At 33.9% G+C, this 18,836-nt stretch overlaps 1 protein-coding gene and 1 non-coding gene across 3 annotated transcripts; one reads left to right on the forward strand and one right to left on the reverse strand.

The window, feature by feature from the left end:
- Nucleotides 1-1,935: 1,935 nt before the first annotated feature.
- Nucleotides 1,936-7,664, forward strand: LOC127084971 (DNA polymerase I A, chloroplastic/mitochondrial). 2 transcript variants are annotated; one of them, XM_051025511.1, is made up of 12 exons: nucleotides 1,936-2,374; nucleotides 3,214-4,081; nucleotides 4,174-4,365; nucleotides 4,561-5,237; nucleotides 5,380-5,800; nucleotides 5,900-5,995; nucleotides 6,093-6,185; nucleotides 6,268-6,462; nucleotides 6,535-6,627; nucleotides 6,714-6,926; nucleotides 7,026-7,115; nucleotides 7,202-7,664. In XM_051025511.1, the coding sequence occupies exons 1-12, from the start codon at nucleotides 2,226-2,228 to the stop codon at nucleotides 7,361-7,363; spliced, it is 3,249 nt and encodes a 1,082-aa protein (XP_050881468.1). In that variant the 5' UTR covers nucleotides 1,936-2,225; the 3' UTR covers nucleotides 7,364-7,664. The 2 variants fall into 2 exon arrangements, with proteins under 2 accessions (XP_050881468.1, XP_050881469.1); XM_051025512.1 differs by having other exon boundaries at nucleotides 1,937-2,374; nucleotides 3,217-4,081.
- Nucleotides 7,665-8,992: 1,328 nt separating this feature from the next.
- TRNAA-UGC (transfer RNA alanine (anticodon UGC)) lies at nucleotides 8,993-9,065 on the reverse strand. The gene has a single exon. It is a non-coding gene; the product is annotated as a tRNA-Ala (tRNA).
- Between the last annotated feature and the right edge of the window lie 9,771 nt (nucleotides 9,066-18,836).

Here is an 18,836-nt window from a genome sequence, read left to right on the forward strand (position 1 = left end):
AGGTTTGCCGTCAGCGAAACAAAAAATGGAGGGATATCTGTTTTGTGACGTGAGTTATGTCGATTGAGGTGGTGGGGAGTTAATGTGGTGGTTATGAGTTGATGGAAATGGATGAAGATTTGTTATGGAAAAAATGAGGGGGAGTTCGATGGTGTGTGTGATGATGACAATGATGAAGGCGGTGGAGGCGGAGGGAGTGAGAAAGAAAATGAAAATTTTGGAAATGAAGAAGAGAAAAAAAAAACTGAGAGAGAAAAGTTGAGATTTTTTTTCCTTTCATCATGTTGGAAAAAACAGGATATATGAGTTTGTACGTGAAAGAAGAAAAAAAATCATCTACATCTCCCTTTTTAATTGGCCACGCTACCTTCTATGGATGGAGGAAAAAATAGATATTTTGTTCTAAGATTGTGTTTGGATCTAATGGTTTTGTAGAAAAACATATTTTTTCTTCAAACCATGAGTTGGCCACGTGGCCCTTTATGAATGGAGGGGAGGGTAAGATATTTTTCTTGATTTTCTTTCTTAATTTTAAAAAAGCTTAAAAACCAACAATTTGATAATTAAAAATAAAAACAACTACATAGAATAAAATCAAAATAAAACGTAGAAAATTCTATTTAATTCCAACGATTATTTTGGTATAAAAAAACAAAAATAATCAAATAAAAAAAATAAAAATTGGGAAAAAAAGCTCAAAAACTTAAACCGGCTGCACCAAAATTATCAGCGCGAAATAAGCTTCTCGAAAACATGCATGTTTTGATTAAATTTTGAAATAAAAATGACCGATTAAAAGGCTTAGACCGATTAAAATGCGACCGAAAAAGTAATCGAAAAATTAAAACGAGCATGTCATGTTAAACTACGTGAACCGTAGATTAATAAAATAGATGTCTAAAAGCTCAATTTTAATTTTTTTTCACCCGCTAATTCGACATGCAGTTGAGAAACGATTTGACCGGTCTGTCTATAGATCCGAAAAATTATTCTGAGTGATATTTTAAGTTCTTATACGGAACAAAATGGATGCTATGACAAGTATAAAATGCAAACATCTGGTGAATGCACTTAATTGTTGACTGAATAATCATGAATAAACAATTAGATGCAAATAAATTGCTCCTGGACCATTCACTTCTGATTCTCAGTCACAGTTAACCCTATAAAGTTTCAGATGACGATAATACTTTTGAATATCACCCTCTGAACCTCTGAAAACACGATGAAATGGAAATAAATGATGCACTTAAGATTGAGAAATCAAGTCTTTGACTTCTTAATCATTAGACGATTTGAATGAATGCTATCAAGATCAAATAAAATAGCAAAACTCCTGACATTTCCTCTAAACCCTGATGAATGCATGACAAAATGGATCTATTTATGCTATGCTGATGTGAGTGAAAACTCTGGGTAAATTTTAGGGTATGACACATATCATAAGATTGTTCACGCTCCGACATGGGCATTGTGAAATTGGTGACAAAAGGTCTAAAATCCGTTGTCATAATCGATCTAGGAGTCATTGGGTGACTCTACGTTATCGAAGGGAAAAAAACCTTCCCTTCTTGTGGATTTGATGGCATAACCGTCGTCAACTGTATGGTCGTCTTGCTAACATACTCGATGCAAACTTTGACATGTTTAGTCTTCTTGATGACTAATAGAATGTTAGATAACAATTTTAAGTACATTATTCAAACGACAATAGTTATTTTTTCTCATTTATTTATAATTATTTTTTAGTAATATCATGACCCATTAATAATATAATTAATAATAAATGGTTATTAACTTACATTAATAATAATTTATTTTGTCTTGTAATGTAGAAATTATTACTAATATATATTTTTACAATTAATATATAATAATATCATTGTAATTAATAAGTAATATTTTTTTTTGTGTGTCAAAAAACATAAAAACTTTGCCCTTTCTATCGTTCACTCCGTTTTACCGCAGTTTCATTCTCACCTTTGTACTTTGCAACAATACTCAATTCAAAGTTGCAGCAGCAGGGTTTATGCTTTTCAAACTCTCTCTTCATGCTCTCATGGCGATAACCTCTTTCTCCAATGCTTCACTACCACACCAACTTCTATAACAACTTCCCCTAACAAACCCCTTCTCCTATTTACCCTTTTTGCCACTGCTTCAACCAAAGACGTTCCCTTTATTGCACTACAAAGCTGGGGAGGTTCTTCGGTTTGTTTTCAGCCATGTGGGTTTCTTCTCAGACTACCTCTTTTAGGTCACCTTACTATTGTTCCTCTTGTTTATCTTTTTCTTCTCACTCTTCTTCTCGACCCTTTCGTTTTCCTCTTTCTTCTCTGTCGTTTTTTGCTTCCTATGGATCGCCTCAACACAGGTTTGTTCATTCTGTATCCAAAGTTCTTATTTTTTGTTCATTGGGTCTTAATATTGTTGAATAACCTGAGGAATTTGATTTGTGTTGTGTTTTGACTTGCGTGTATTTTTACTTGTTTTGGATTATTTGTTTGTAATGTGTTCACGTTATGTTTTTGACTTTACTTGAACTTTTGGTATGCTCAATAGTAGTTGAATTTCTAGAGATGAAATTTGTAGTTGAAGTTTTGTTTTGGTTATTCTTTCTGGCATTTTGTGAAATTTGTGCTTTGTTTTTATGTTTCTGAAGTGGGAAGGTGGGGTGAGAGAGTTATTGAGTAATGGTGTACAAAGAGTTTGATTGATGGGATGGGATGGGATGGGATGGGATGGCTATTTCATCCAATCTTTCCATTTTCATTCCCCCAATTTGGGGTGTATGCACTGGAATGAACTAATTTGTTATGTTCCGTTCTATCAAATTATAAAAAATACAAATAGTCTGGGTTTTCTCGTAAGATTGTCTTTGTAAATGCATAATAGTAAAAGATGGTTTATATAATTTGTTATCCTGCTTGCGAAAAAAGGGGTGTAACCGTGGAAACTTTACATGGCTTAATGATTGCTAGTAGTTTTATATTTATGGCGATAAGTTTGATTTCAAATTTGTTAGATGTTTAGCTTTTAACTTGTATTTGAAAAAAAATGACAATTCAACATTGAAATTGAATATCTAGTTACTAGAAACTATTAAGCAAGGCATAGATTAGGGTTTTCTTTGGCAGGTCCGCACACACATAGCCTTGTATTATAATCTATTGATCGGTACCTTTATATTTTTTTTTGCATGATATTGCACAGCAGAAGAAAAATCCAATCAATCCAGACTGCCAACAATGTCCTCTTAAATAGCAATTTGTCGAGTAACTCGCTTCAATTTAGAGAAGGTTCATACCGCCTAAAGCCAATATCTTTTGGGTTGAATAAATGCAATGACATGTTGCATAATCGTAATTCTCCCATACATACTTCAGTTATGAAATTTTCAACTGCGTCGGTTAGCATGTTGGAGGTAACAAATCACACAAAACGGAAAGAAGAGCTGAATTCTTTGAGTTCCTACAAACTACAAGCTAGGATGATGCCGTGTTTGGGTCCTCGGGATTACAGATTATCCAACCCACATCGTAGAAAATTATATGGTGATAAAACTGGCTGGGTCGAGGCTAGTTGTAAATTGACTCAGAAAAAAAATGAAATGCATGATCCTGCCAAGAGTAGTCCGTATCCGTTTAATACAAATACAATTGCTTGTTCTTCTATCGGTCAGGAATCGATTATTTCTAAAAATGAAGGTTGCAATCTTATGCTGCAGGATCTATGCGAACCTGCCTTATCTTCTCTTCAACAATCTATAATAGAAAACTCAAAGGTGTTGATAGACACCGAAAGAGTTGGGACTGAGTCAAATATATTGTCATTGGAGATCGGTGAAGAGAAAATTGACGAGGTTAATGACAATCACAGGTTGACTACAACTCCAAAAAAAGCGACTAATGCAAAGTTGACGGTTACAATGACACGCAGTGCTGAACAATCAAAACTTCGGGAAAGGCTCTGTAGTATCTACGATAACATATTGGTTGTTAATAATCTTTCTCTTGCAAAGAAAGTAGCTAAGATGCTCACAGTAAATTACAGGCATCTTATTCATGCATGTGATACTGAGGTATAATTACCGACTCTGCTAACTTTTTTCAATTTAAATTGAATTTCACAAATGTTAAGTATGTGATGTGTCAACTTTTAATGTCTTGAAAGGTATCGAAGATAGATGTGAAAAAGGAAACACCTGTAGATCATGGGGAGATAATATGCTTTAGTATTTATTCGGGTCCGGAAGCTGATTTTGGAGGTGGGAAGTCATGTATCTGGGTAGATGTTCTTGATGGTGGAGGCAAAAAGATTTTAAATATGTTTGCAGATTTTTTTCAAGACCCATCCATTAAAAAGGTAGCTTCTCTATCTCTTAAAACTATTGTAGTAGTGCTTAATTAAAAAGATTATTCATTTGCATATTTCTAGCTTCATAAACTATTGTAGTAGTGCTTAATTAAAAAGATTTTAGTGTTGTTGTATTCCTGGGTTTACGTAACGTAGATTTGAAAATGATATTTAAATAACAAAGTCACCGGTGCACTTTTGTAGGTCTGGCATAACTATAGCTTCGACTGTCATGTTATAGAAAACTATGGATTTAAGGTTTCTGGATTTCATGCTGATACAATGCACATGGCACGATTATGGGATTCATCAAGACGTTGGGTTGGTGGTTATTCTCTTGAAGCACTTAGTGGTGACAAAGGCGTTATGTCTAGGGCTAATCTGAACTATGAAAAGGATTTGATCGGTAAGGTCTCAATGACGACTATATTTGGTCTGAGAAAGGCGAAGAAAGATGGATCTTTGGGTAAGACGGTTACCATTGATCCTGTTGAAGTACTGCAAAGAGAAGAGCGAATACCTTGGATATGTTACTCCGCCTTAGATGCTAGAAGCACTCTGAAGCTTTATGAGAGCCTAAAGAATCATCTTTCAGATTTGCCGTGGAAACTTGATGGAGAACTCTTACGAGAAAACATGTTCGATTTTTACGAGAAATTTTTGCAGCCGTTTGGTGAGCTTCTTGTTAAAATGGAATCGGTGGGTATGCTAGTGGATCGGTTATATCTTCAAGAGATAGAGAAGGTGGCCAAAGCAGAGCAACAGGCAGCTGTTAATAGATTCCGAAAATGGGGATCTAAGTATTGTCCTGATGTTAAGTATATGAATGTCGGTAGCGATGCACAGTTGCGCGTACTGCTTTTCGGTGGCACTGTGAACAGGTGCACATTATTTAAATCTTTTGTGGAGCATTTGTTTCTATCTTAATTTGTCTCACGTCTTGTTCTCAGTTGTTTTTAGTGAAATGGTTCACGTTATGTCATGAAAGTAAAAGCTTTTGTTTTTTCCTGCCCTATTATACAGAAAAAACCACAACGAGGCAATTCCGACCGAGCGGATATTCAAGGTTCCCAATGTTGATAAAGTGATTGAAAAAGGAAAAAAGACTCCCTCAAAATTACGTGATATTAAGTTGAATAGCATCGGATATAGCCTAAACGTTGACATGTACACAGCTAGCGGCTGGCCCTCATGTAGTGGTGACGCTTTAAAGGCGCTGGCCGGAAAAGTTTCTGCTGAATATGATTTCGATCTCGAGGATGAAGATGGGAATCCTTCTCAAATTGAAGATGAACCTTTAGAAACAGACAATTCTGCTTATGGAACGGCCTTTTCTGCTTTTCCAACAGAGGAAGAAGGGAGAGAAGCTTGTCATGCAATTGCTGCTTTATGTGAAGTCTGTTCAATTGATTCTTTGATCTCTAACTTCATCCTTCCCTTGCAGGTAATTTAATAAGTTTATTTTCGACTTTTTCACCAGTCTGGTTGTGTTTATGGATTTTCATGCTGTATGCTAGCTTAATATGTTTCAATTCAATGACAGGGAGATAATATATCTGGAAAGGATCAACGTGTTCATTGTTCCATAAATATCAACACAGAGACGGGACGCTTGTCTGCAAGAAGACCAAGTCTACAGGTTTTTCCTACTTTCTCATCAGATGTATATATGGACTGATTAATCATTGGATTTCAAAAAGACGAAGATTTAATATAACTTGTATAATTTACGTTAGAATCAACCAGCTTTGGAAAAGGACCGATATAAAATCCGTCAAGCATTCATAGCTGCTCCTGGAAATTCTCTTATAGTTGCCGATTACGGACAGGTCTGTAGTTTACTTATCTGTCTAATTGAGGTAGTTGCTTGGTATTTCATTCTCTTGATGGATTTATTACGTATTGTTACAGTTGGAACTTAGGATACTTGCACATCTTACTAATTGTAAGAGCATGTTGGAAGCCTTTGAAGCCGGTGGAGATTTCCATTCCAGAACCGCAATGAATATGTATCCATATATTCGTGAAGCAGTTGATAACAACGAAGTGCTTCTTGAATGGTATCCTCAGCCTGGTGAAGACAAACCCCCTGTTCCTCTCCTCAAGGTAAATTTCCTTCTGATCTACTTAAATTTTACTCGGTATTTCATATCGATTATTAACTTTTTCCTTTCTTAGGACGCGTTTGCTTCTGAAAGAAGAAAAGCCAAAATGCTTAATTTCTCAATTGCATATGGAAAGACTCCACAGGGTCTTTCTAAGGATTGGAAGGTACCGTGAATTCTATCACTTATTATAAGGTGCCTCCGTTAAAGTTTGTGAATTTCTATTGGATTGTTGAAATGTTTTTCTGTCAGGTTTCTGTGAAAGAAGCTAAGAAGACGGTTGACCTCTGGTACAACGATAGAAAAGAAGTTTTGAAATGGCAAAAGCAACGTAAAAAAGAAGCTTTTGAATTCGGATGTGTTTACACATTGCTAGGGAGAGCACGACGGTTCCCTGAGATATTCCAAGGTCAAAACTACTATAAAGGTCACATTGAACGCGCTGCTATTAATACCCCAGTGCAGGTCCTCAATTTTTTTCAAATATATTAATGCTAACATTATAATACCCATAGAAATTCACAGCATTTAGAAATCAATTTATATTCCTTTCAAATGCAACAGGGAAGTGCAGCTGATGTTGCCATGCTTGCCATGTTAGAAATATCGAATAATAAACAGTTGAAGGATCTTGGATGGAAGTTACTTCTTCAGGTTAACTCTATATTCATATTGATGCTATTTCAGATATGATTCTTTTGATCCTATTAAAATCCTTATATTTGCATGCGACGAATTAGGTTCACGATGAAGTCATATTGGAAGGACCAACCGAGTCAGCCGAGGTTGCAAAAGCTATAGTTATTGATTGCATGTCAAACCCCTTTAATGGCAAGAATATTCTCAAAGTCGGCCTCTCCGTGGATGCCAAGTGCGCACAAAACTGGTACGCGGCAAAGTGAAACATCAAACTAAAGCTGTTGCTACGCCCTTTGGTTTCTGTTGGTAATTAATCAAAAGAGGCTGAAAATGTTTTATCCTCTTTCATTTCTAGAGAGGTCATAGGAATGGTTTTATTGTGAATTGTGTATAAAATCAATAGTGTTAACATTTATCAGGCTCTACTTTCACGGTTTTTAAATTACAAGCTCGTTTTGTGTTTTGTTTCGAGTCATTTACCAATGTGGCTCTAGGCTTTGTGCAACCATGTAACTTTTGTACTGTTGAATTTGTTGTATATAAGTTGAAATTTGCCAATTTCTATCTCATTTGTCAAACTCGAGGATCAACTTGTAAATTCAATTCGAAAACTCGTGAGTCTATTTAATATTAAATTAACACACACGTATAAATAATTTAGAATACGTAAGTATTTATTAGAGTTCGAAAACTAAAAAGGTGAAGCCAAAAGTGATATATAAGGGATTTTGATCCCCTCTACCTTTTCCTTCTTAAAGTTTGAATCAAATTTTAGTTTTTAATCTTTTTAAAAAATAATTCATTATTTTAGTTCCGATACCAAATTTTAATGAGATGACATTGATATTGATGATAGTATGTCATTACATTAATTAAATTTAATTTGATATTATTTTTTCTAATTTATAATTAAGTTATTTATTTTTCAAAAGTACACTCAATAATATTAATAACTTATTACTATTATTATTAAGAATAACACAATTTAATATTGTTCAATTAAATTATTTTAAATTATTTTTTATATAAAAAAATCAAATAATTATTTTTTATATAAAAAAATCAAATAATTATTTTTTATATAAAAAAATCAAATAATTATTTTTTATATAAAAAAATCAAATAATTATTTTTTATATAAAAAAATCAAATAATTATTTTTTATATAAAAAAATTAAATAATTATTTTTTATATAAAAAAATTAAATAATTATTTTTTATATAAATTTTATAGAGTAAATTAATTATATAAAATTTGAGAAATTAATAAATAATAATATACAAAACAAAGTTAATAAACCCTGTTGGCATGTCAATCATCTTTCTCCTTTCAGAATCCGAAAAAAACAAAAAAAAATTGTACTTATCGTAAATATATAAATAAATATGACAAATCACTGTGGAATCTCTTTATTTGCTTCAAAACAAGTAGGCTTCGAACAGTTCTCAAAATCCTATGTTTTCGATTGTCTAATAAATCACTGCACCTTCAAAGCTATGGAGTAGCTATTTTACCAACAGAGTTGCGCTTAGGCTAGATTATTTATTTACCAACACTGTATCTTTTTGGTACTAATGTTGCAAGAGATGAAAAAGATACCATTTTTCCATCTTCCATTTTCCATAAGAACACTATCTAATTACTTTCAAAAGACACAAGATCCAAATAAGACAATATCAATGGCTATCTCTATATGCAGTGCATAGTTACTTAAACAATTCAGACATCATCTTTTTACCTTTGTCTGGTTTTTCTCCCTCAAAATTAGTGGCTTAATGATGTTGAAACCCAACACAAAATATTTGAGTAACTGCTGTCTCTTTCGAGCAGTAAACTTGGCAGCTACTGTCATTCTAAAAATTCACTTTAGAACAGAAAAAAAAGCAAAATATGGAGATGCAGGGGATCGAACCCTGTACCTCCCGCATGCAAAGCGGGCGCTCTACCATTTGAGCTACATCCCCATTTTGATTTATCTAAAAACAATGTTATGTTGATGGTTAATTTAGATGGAGCATTGTATGTGAACTTTTGGTAATACTATATTTGAATTAGGATGCTGATGTTGGTTATAAAATTTGTCAACATTTTATAAAAATCCTAAATAAACAAATAACAAGATTAATAAATGAAAAAGAAGGAGAAGATAAAGAGATGCATGGAGTGGTTGAAAGAGAAATCTAAGAGATCTCATGAGATAAACAACAATGTTGTGGATTAAGCAGGAAAGTTATGTTTGGTAAATAAAGAATATGGAAGAAATTAACCAAGGAGAAGTGCTCTTCAGTTCAGTTGTCAAATTGACCACTCAATAGCTTGGAGGGTGTGGGACAAACAAATCCCACTATCTACAAAATTTTGTTTTTGTACATTATTATTTATTAAATTTTTAAAATTTATATAAAAAATAATTTAGAATAATTTTATTGGACAATATTAATTTATATTATTGATTTTTTTAAAAAAATAAATAACAATTAAAAATTAAAAAAAATGTGGAATTAAATTGGGTCAATATGACAATGACACGTCATTACTATCAATGTAAGATATAAATTAGGAGTTACTTCCATACTTTCACAAAACTCTCCTTTCTGAAATTTTAAGATCCTTTACTAGATACATCGATCATACAAGAACTTCAATAGAATCTTGAGTCTCCTACTATATGAGGCTTAAGATGTCTCCAGTTTTGATCACCATCATCATATAGTTGGAAAGTCATTACCATCGACTTTAGTAGTCTTTGGTGTTGTGGTCATCAAAACATCAAGAAGGAGAGCTTCATACTTATAAGCACATCAATCCAGAAGACTCACTCAGATATATGTGGGTGCATAAGTCGAGACCCACAAACCATCCATCTAGAGTACAAGGATATCAATTACAAGGATTGTGTCACGATGATTAATGTACGACATAAAGCAAATATCATCTGACACAATATAGTAAAGAGCATCTCGAAACGACTCAGTCACATGATTCCCTCTAAGCGGTATGATAGCTCACGCACATGGCAAAACCTCACAATATTTTTTTTACATATATCCAGTTAGAGAGGCGTGACAAATGTTGATGGATTCATGCCTGAAAATAGTTCAGATGAAATATTAGTAACGATTTAGCACAATTATTGTGAAAGTAATATCAATAAGGGTGCAAAATACTTACCCTAAATAGATAGTTGTTTCCGGTAAATTATCTCGTCTTTCATAAACTACCTTCATTATATACAAAAAAATAAGTCACCGCCTAAATATACTATAAGATATAAACTAAAATGCATCAGAAGATATGTGACCACCTAAATCTATATTTATATATTTATGGGTGGTTCCACCTTTAACTTTTGCTTATTTTATTCTCTTTCAATCTTGTTCAACTTGATGAACTCTTCCATCCGATCCAAAAATTTATTCGACTAAGTTTTAGCTTCTTTTGGTTACATATACCATAAACCTCATTAAATATCCATGTATCATTCGTCTTAAGGTGCCCCTGCAACTTAAAAGGACACTCACATTTCCTCGTTCCGATGTCATCCCGTTTCAACTTCCGGATAGGATTTTAGTACTTGCCACTTATTTCACATGTCATTGTCACAAATGTCGAACTTATATCAAAACTAAAATCTGACCTCCCGATTACAATGTCGAACCTTAATTTGAAAGCCTCCATGTCATTCCATTGGAGCATATAGTCCTGAATAGCAAACTTGTGTTCAATTGTAAAAAAAATTACAACATCTACATGAAAAACACCTGGTACCTGAACATCACTCAATTTAACATCCATAGACACAATAACTTTTGTAGAATCGTCAATGTGCACCATTGCTACAACCAGTCATAACAAAATTAAATTAAAATTCAACATGAAAATGTTCTGCATTTTTCTCTCTAGAATAACAGGCAACATAATCTGGATTTAAAAATCCGAATGTAGCATTCGTTTTTCAAAAAAAATAATCAAATTCTTACAAGTATTAAAGAAGGAAATACATGTAAGTTATCTTAAATTTCAACTTCTTTTGTTCTTTTTTATGTGAAAAAAATAGAAGAATATGGTTTTGAAATACAAAACTTGATGGAGAATAGAATGAGATTTTTTGTAGGGTTTCACAAGTATGATGGTATGATCATAAAATGAAAAGTAAATGCAAGTGGTGTTATATTCAATTTAGCGCTTGGTGTTTCCGGATATTGGTATCTGAATTGTATTCGAAGATTGAACTATGGTCTATTTTTGGGCAAATATGGGTGGTTCACTGATGATGATGGTGTTGTGTATAATAGGTGCGTCCTGATTTCAGAATCCGGACAAATGAAAGACATTTTGGGGTTTCATAAGGGTGGTTGTCCACCACTAAGGATGGAAAGAACATCCCCCCTACATGCAGTGGCGGAACTGAGGGGGGACGTGGGAAGACCACGACCACCCCTCAACTTTTTATTTATTTTTTATTCATATATATTAAATTACTAAAACATCCTTATTTTAAATTAAAATTAATTTTTATTTTTTCTTTTTCATTCAAAGTTAGGTTAAAATACAGATAAGGTAAAAAGCTCATACCTTTCCTTTCTTTCTCATATGAGTTTGCTATCGGCACCGGAATTGGAACAGATTAAAGTGATCGGCATCTAACAGGTAAAAAAATTTATTCATTCTTCTTTTATAAAAAGTAACAAATTAAAGTGATTGCTTGATTTGTGTTTTTGATATTTTTAGGGTTCTTCTTTCTTGATGTGTTAAAATAATCTATTTGAGGTTTATTAAGCCAATTCATAATACTGTAATTTACAAATATAGTTATACACTGTAATAAGGTTTATTTAATCATTGTTGCTGCTAATTTCTAATAGTGAAGTTACCGGTATTTGAAAACGGATTAAAGTTGACTAATTAAGTTTATTAATTTTTTTCTCTTTTAATTTTTATGTTCTCTAAATTGATTTTTGGATTTGATATGATATTATAGGAAGAGTAAAGATGAATAATAGGATAATTGATTCTTTTTTCAAAAGGAAAGCATGTGAAATTGAAAGAGAAAAGAGAGATGAAGAAATTATAATCCCGACATCCGAATCTGAAACAGTTCTTGAGAATCCAACAATTGAAGAGCATCATGGTTTTGAAAATTCTTTGGAACGCGATCCAAGAAAGCGTCCTCCGATTTGGCAATATCCACCAAATCAAGTGGATGCAATACGAAGAGCTTATCTAAAATGGGGTCCATATCAAATTCATTTAGAAAACTATCCTTTGTCCAGTAACGAGGATCATCCGAGAAGGTTTCAACATACTTGGTTTAGCATATTTCCATCATGGTTAGAATATTCACCATCTGAAGATGTCGCATACTGCTTACCATGTTACCTTTTTAGCAAAAAACTAAGTGGACGTCCCGTATCACTTGTCTTTATTTATATGGGTTTTAGAAATTGGAAGAAAGTTAGGAATGGAAAATATTGTTCCTTTCTTAAACACATAGGTAAGGATCCTTGCTCACCACACAACAATGCAATGAAAGCTTGTCAAGACTTGTTGAATCAAGATGGTCATATTAGAAATGTTATTCAAGTGCAAAGTTCAAGTCAAAGAATGAATAATCGGTTACGACTCAAGACTTCAAATGACATTGTTCGTTGGTTAACACTACAAGCTTGTGCTTTTAGGGGTCACGACGAAAGTAGCAAATCAAGAAATCAAGGTAACTTTCTTGAGTTATTGAAACTTTTAGCATCCTACAATGATGAAGTTGCAAAATTTGTGTTGGAAAATGCTCCACAAAATTGCAAGTATACTTCACATCAAATTCAAAAAGAGCTCTTGCAAATTCTTTCTAGTAGGGTGAAAAAGAGTATTCGTGAGGAAATTGGTGATTTCAAATTTTGTATCGTTGTTGATGAAGCTCGTGATGAGTCAAAAAAGGAATAAATGGCTCTTGTATTAAGATTTGTTGATAAAGTTAGTTTAATACAAGAGAGATTTTTTGATGTGGCAGATGTTAAAGACACCACGTCTTTAACTCTTAAGGAAGCAATATGTGATATACTTTCTCGACATAACCTTGATGTTTCTAACATTCGTGGCCAAGGGTATGATGATGCTAGTAATATGAGAGGAGAATGAAATGGTTTACAAGCCCTCTTTATGAAGGATTGTCCTTATGCATACTATGTTCATTGTTTTGCTCATCGATTGCAACTTGTATTAGTTACATCATCAAGAGAAGTCAAACCTGTTCATAATTTTTTTGAGAAGCCGATCTTTGTTGTGAATGTTATTTGTTCTTCTACAAAGCGTCATGATGAGTTACAAGCTGCCCAATTAGAAGAAATTGCTTATTTGTTAGAGATTGATGAGATTGTAACTGGTAAAGGTGCAAATCAAGTTGGTACATTGAAACGAGCTGGAGATGCTCGTTGGGGATCACATTACGATTCAATTTCTAGCAGCAACTTGTTTAGTTTTAATTTTTTTTTTGCAAAAGATAGAGGGAGTTATGCTACACGTGGGGATGTAGATAGTTGTTACAATTACTTGAAGGCATTTGATTTTATATTTATTTTGCACTTGATGAAAGAAAACATGGGAATAATAGATATGCTTTGTCAAGCCTTACAAAAAAAAATCAAGATGTAGTTAATGCTATGAACTTGGTTCGTTCAACAAAACATCTTATTCAAGGTTTGAGAGAAAGTGGTTGGGATATATTGTTTACTAAAGTGGTATCTTTTTGTGAAAAGCATGGTATTGAGATTCCTGATCTTAATGATGTTCATTCAACAACAAGATTTGGATGCTCCCGTCTTGAAGAGAATCAAGTCACAATTCAACATTACTTTAAAGTTGAAATCTTTTTCACTATCATTGACAAACAATTACAAGAGTTGAATAGCAGATTCAGTGAGCAGATAATGGATTTGTTAACTCTTTCTTGTTCTTTATCTCCTAAGGATGGATATAAAGTTTTTAGCATTGATACTATTTGTTCTTTAGTTGAAAAATATTATCCTATGGATTTTAGTGATCAAAAGAAGAATAATTTGCAATTTCAACTCCAACATTTTCTATTTGTTGCTCGTCAAGCATCAAACTTGAATAATTTATTATAACAGATTTCAAAGTAATAATTCTGATATATTATTCATTGATCAAGGTACTATATATACACAAAAGAGTCCCTATAATTCCTCTTCTATTAAGGGAATGACATCTGCACACAATAATCACATAGCTGTACAAATCAATTATTTACAGCACAAATATATTCATACTTAATTTAGCTAATAATATATTTGATTTATCTTAACATCCCCACTCAAGTTGGTGCATGGATATCACACATTCCTAACTTGAATATAGACTCATCAAACACCTTACTTGCCACTCCTTTAGTGAGAACATCTGCTAACTGAAATTCAGATCTTACAAAAGGAAAAGAAATTATTCCGGCTTCAAGTTTCTCTTTGATAAAATGTCTATCGATTTCTACATGCTTCGTTCTATCATGTTGCACAGGATTGTGAGCAATTGCAATTGCTGATGTATTGTCACAATACAAAGTCATAGTCTCCCTTGGTTCAAAACCCAAATCTGATAGAACATTTCGTATCCATAAAAGTTCACAAACTCCCAGTGCCATGCCTCTAAACTCAGCTTCAGCACTAGACCTTGCTACTACCGGTTGTTTTTTACTCCTCCAAGTCACAAGATTCCCCCCTACAAATGTAAAGTAACCAGAGGTAGACCTTCTATCATTTCTTGAATCTGCCCAATCAGCGTCGGTATACCCTTCTACCTTCAAGTTTCCATGATTTGAGAATAAAATTCTTTTTCTAGGAGTGGACTTCAAATATCTCAAGATCCTTTCAACAACATCCATATGAGCTTTCCGTGGATCATGCATAAATTGACTAACGACATTTACTGCATATGTAATATCTGACCGTGTATGAGACAAGTAAATTAGTTTGCCCACCAACCTCTGGTATTTCCCTTTGTCTATGCTGGCTGAATTTTGGCATTGAAATAACATATGATTTTGTTCAATTGGGGTATCAACAGGTTTACACCCAAGCAGTCCCGTTTCAGATAGTAAATCAAGAGTATACTTTCTCTAGCATAAAAAATACCATGTTTAGATCTAGCTACTTCAATACCCAAGAAATATTTGAGGTTTCCAAGTTGCTTCATCTCAAATTCAGAAGCGAGGTATTTTTGCAAACTAGACATCTCATCTTGGTCATTCCCTGTAACAATCATATCATCTACATAAATGATCAAAGCTGTAATTTTACCTCCTCCTTTCTTCAAAAATAAGGTGTGATCAGAGTTACTTGCTTTATAACCAAAAGCCTTCATAGACTTAGTAAACCTACCAAACCATGCTCTTGGAGATTGTTTTAATCCATATAGAGCCTTTCTTAACTTGCAAACCTTCATCTCATTTGAATCTATCATACCTGGTGGTAAATCCATATAAATTTCTTCTAAAATTTCTCCATGTAGGAAAGCATTTTTCACATCAAATTGTAGAAGAGGCCAATCTTGGTTTGCTGCTAGTGACAAAAGTATTCTCACAGTGTTGAGCTTGGCTACCGGAGCAAATGTCTCTTGATAATCTACACCGTAAGATTGAGTGTAACCTTTAGCCACTAGTCGTGCTTTATACCTCTCAATAGTTCCATAAACTTTGTGTTTAATTGTATAAACCCATCTGCACCCCACAGTTTTCTTCCCTTTTGGTAACGTCACAAGATCCCAAGTGTTGTTTTTTTCTAAAGCTGCCATCTCCACAACCATTGCTTCAGTCCATCTAGGATCTGCTAAAGCTTCCTGCACATTACTAGGAATAGAAATTGAGGATAATTGAGATACAAATGATGCATATGACTTAGATAACTTGTGAGATGACACATAATTACCAATGGGATATTTAACTTTGGATTGAAGGTCTGGTTCATATCTAATGGGAGGTTGACCACGGTTATAACGAGGTGGAAGATTATATTGGACAATAGTGGATTCAGTGTAAGGTGTGTTGGTGGTCTCATGGAAACTAGGGTCAATTTCATGATCAATTTCATGATCAATTTCATGAGAAAAGGAATCAACTTCAGAATGAAAATTAGTACCTACTTCATTTATAATTGTATTATCAGGAATAGAATTAGGAAATACCTCTGGAGAGTCAATTTGATCTTGTGGAGAAGATTGAACTAGTTGATTATGGTTAGGGGAAACTGTATTATCTAAAGGTGATGTGTCCATATTTGAGATTGATTCATTACCTGCAGAATGATCCTCACAAGATAATTTATCTTCACAAAATAAGTCAAACATGCTAACATCATGGTGTTGCACTTCACTTTCATTCCCCCCTTGAAGTGTAGAATCAACATAGAAAAAGTTATCTTCATGAAAATTTACATCCATAGAAATATAAAAAAATTTAGATGATGGATGATAAGCACGATAACCTTTTTGAGTTGATCCATACCCAACAAAGACACATTTAAGAGCTCGTTTTTCAAGTTTTGTACGTTGATGTGGGTGTAAGTGAACATATATAACACATCCAAAAACATGAGGTAGTAAATGAACGATGGAAGGGAGAACGTGATGATCAGATAAAACATCTAGAGGTCTTCTAAAGTTATGCACACTAGAGGGGGTTCGGTTAATTAAGTAAACTGCAGAATTCACAGCCTCGCCCCACAAATGAGATGGAACATTACCATCAATTAGGAGTGTTCTTGTAACTTCTAATATGTGTCTATTTTTCCTCTCGGCCACTCCATTTTGTTGGGGGGAATAAGGACATGTTGTTTGATGCAAAATGCCCTTAGAGTTCAAAAAATCTTTTAATTCTTTCTTAAAATATTCCCCTCCATTGTCTGATCTAATTACCTTAATACATGTGTCAAATTGTGTTACAATCATTTGATGAAAGGAGCGAAACACATCATACACATCACTTTTATGTTGTAGCAAATATACCCAGGTTACCCGTGTACAATCATCAACAAAACTAATAAACCATTTTTTTCCATTATGTGTAGATTGTGGAGCAGGACCCCGAACATCAGTGTGTACTAAAGAGAAAGGAAAGTCAACTTTCTTATTACTTAAGGGAAAAATAGCACGATGACTTTTTGCCATAACACAAGTTTCACAAAGAAAATATGAAATATTGCATTTATGAAATAATGATGGAAACAATTTTTTTAGATAACTAAAAGAGGGATGCCCCAATCGTCTATGCCATAGCCAAATATTTTTTTATTTTGATCTTGTATGTGATCACTTGCAAGATGAACCAATGCTCCTTTATGGATTTGTGAAACTTTTTCAAGATAATACAACCCTTCACTATATCTACCACTGCCAATCTTCTACTTGGTATGTATATCCTGAAAAACACAGTGGGTTGGATAAAACACAGCGACACATGAATGTGATTTGGTTAATTTACTGACAGAGATAAGATTGCAATTCAAGGTAGGAACAAATAAGACATTAGGTATTGATAGGGAGGGTGATAGAGTCATTGTACCAACACCTTCAATGGGAGATTCCACTCCATTGGCAGTAATAATAACAGTTTTATGACAGTTAGGAGAGAAATTAGTAAACATGTGTTGATCACAAGTCATATGATCAGTAGCACCTGTATCGATTATCCAATCGCTATTTCTAATAATAACAGAAAGATTATGAGCAGAGTTAGACATACCTGACTTGGTTACAAAGCCGACAGCAGTAGAAAGATGAGTCTTGTTGTTTTCTGTCTTATTATTCGAAGTAGTTTTTCCCTTTGGATGCCACTCCGGGTAGCCATAGAGCTTAAAACATGTCTCCATGACATGATTATCTCCATTACAGTGATTACACTTGCGGATTTCTTTATTCGGATACTTCTTGACAGCCAAGGCGGAACCATTCGAAGACTCACTGCTTAGCATAGCTTCTTGGCGATTTGCCTCTGCACATATAATTGCATAAACTGATTGAACATTAGGAAGCGGAGTGGTAGCCAAAACACGACCACGAACTCCATCCAAATGTGAATCCAAACCAGCCAAAAAAACATAAACTCGTTGAGATTTAACCATCTTATTGTATTTCTCAATGTCTTTAGTGCATTCCAAGGTACAATTATTAATACTATCGTACTATTGCCATAGCCTCTGCAATTTTCCAAAGTATGTAATAACAGATCCACCATTTTGTTGAGTAGAGATTACCTCACGATGCAATTGGTAAGCTCTTGATGCATCTTGGTCGGCGGAGTACGTTTGTTTCGCAGTTTCCCAAATTTCCTTCGCCGTAGCTAAGCGAATAAAAAGAGATCTGATTTCTTTGGTCATGGAGTCAAGAAGCCAAGACTTGACCAAGCAATTTTCATCTTCCCATGCTTCATATTCATCGGGTTTATCTTTTTTTGCCGGTGCAGTCTTTGTTCCGGTAACGTAACCCCATCGTTTTCTGCCTCTGATTTTGTTTTGTGCATTCAACGACCATTCGACGTAGTTAGTGCCGTCAAGCCGTTCTGGGGTGAGTGCATCGTTGAATTGGACAGCAGCGGAAGTTCCAGAATTCTCCGATTTGTTTTTATCAGAAGCCATCAGAAATTACTAAGAAATAAAAACCACCGTTTCTTATATTGAAAGAGAGACGGTGTTGGTTCTGATACCATATAACAGATTTCAAAGTGATAATTCTGA

The sequence above is a fragment of the Lathyrus oleraceus genome, chromosome 5 (assembly GCF_024323335.1).
Source record: "Lathyrus oleraceus cultivar Zhongwan6 chromosome 5, CAAS_Psat_ZW6_1.0, whole genome shotgun sequence".
NCBI lineage: Eukaryota > Viridiplantae > Streptophyta > Magnoliopsida > Fabales > Fabaceae > Lathyrus > Lathyrus oleraceus.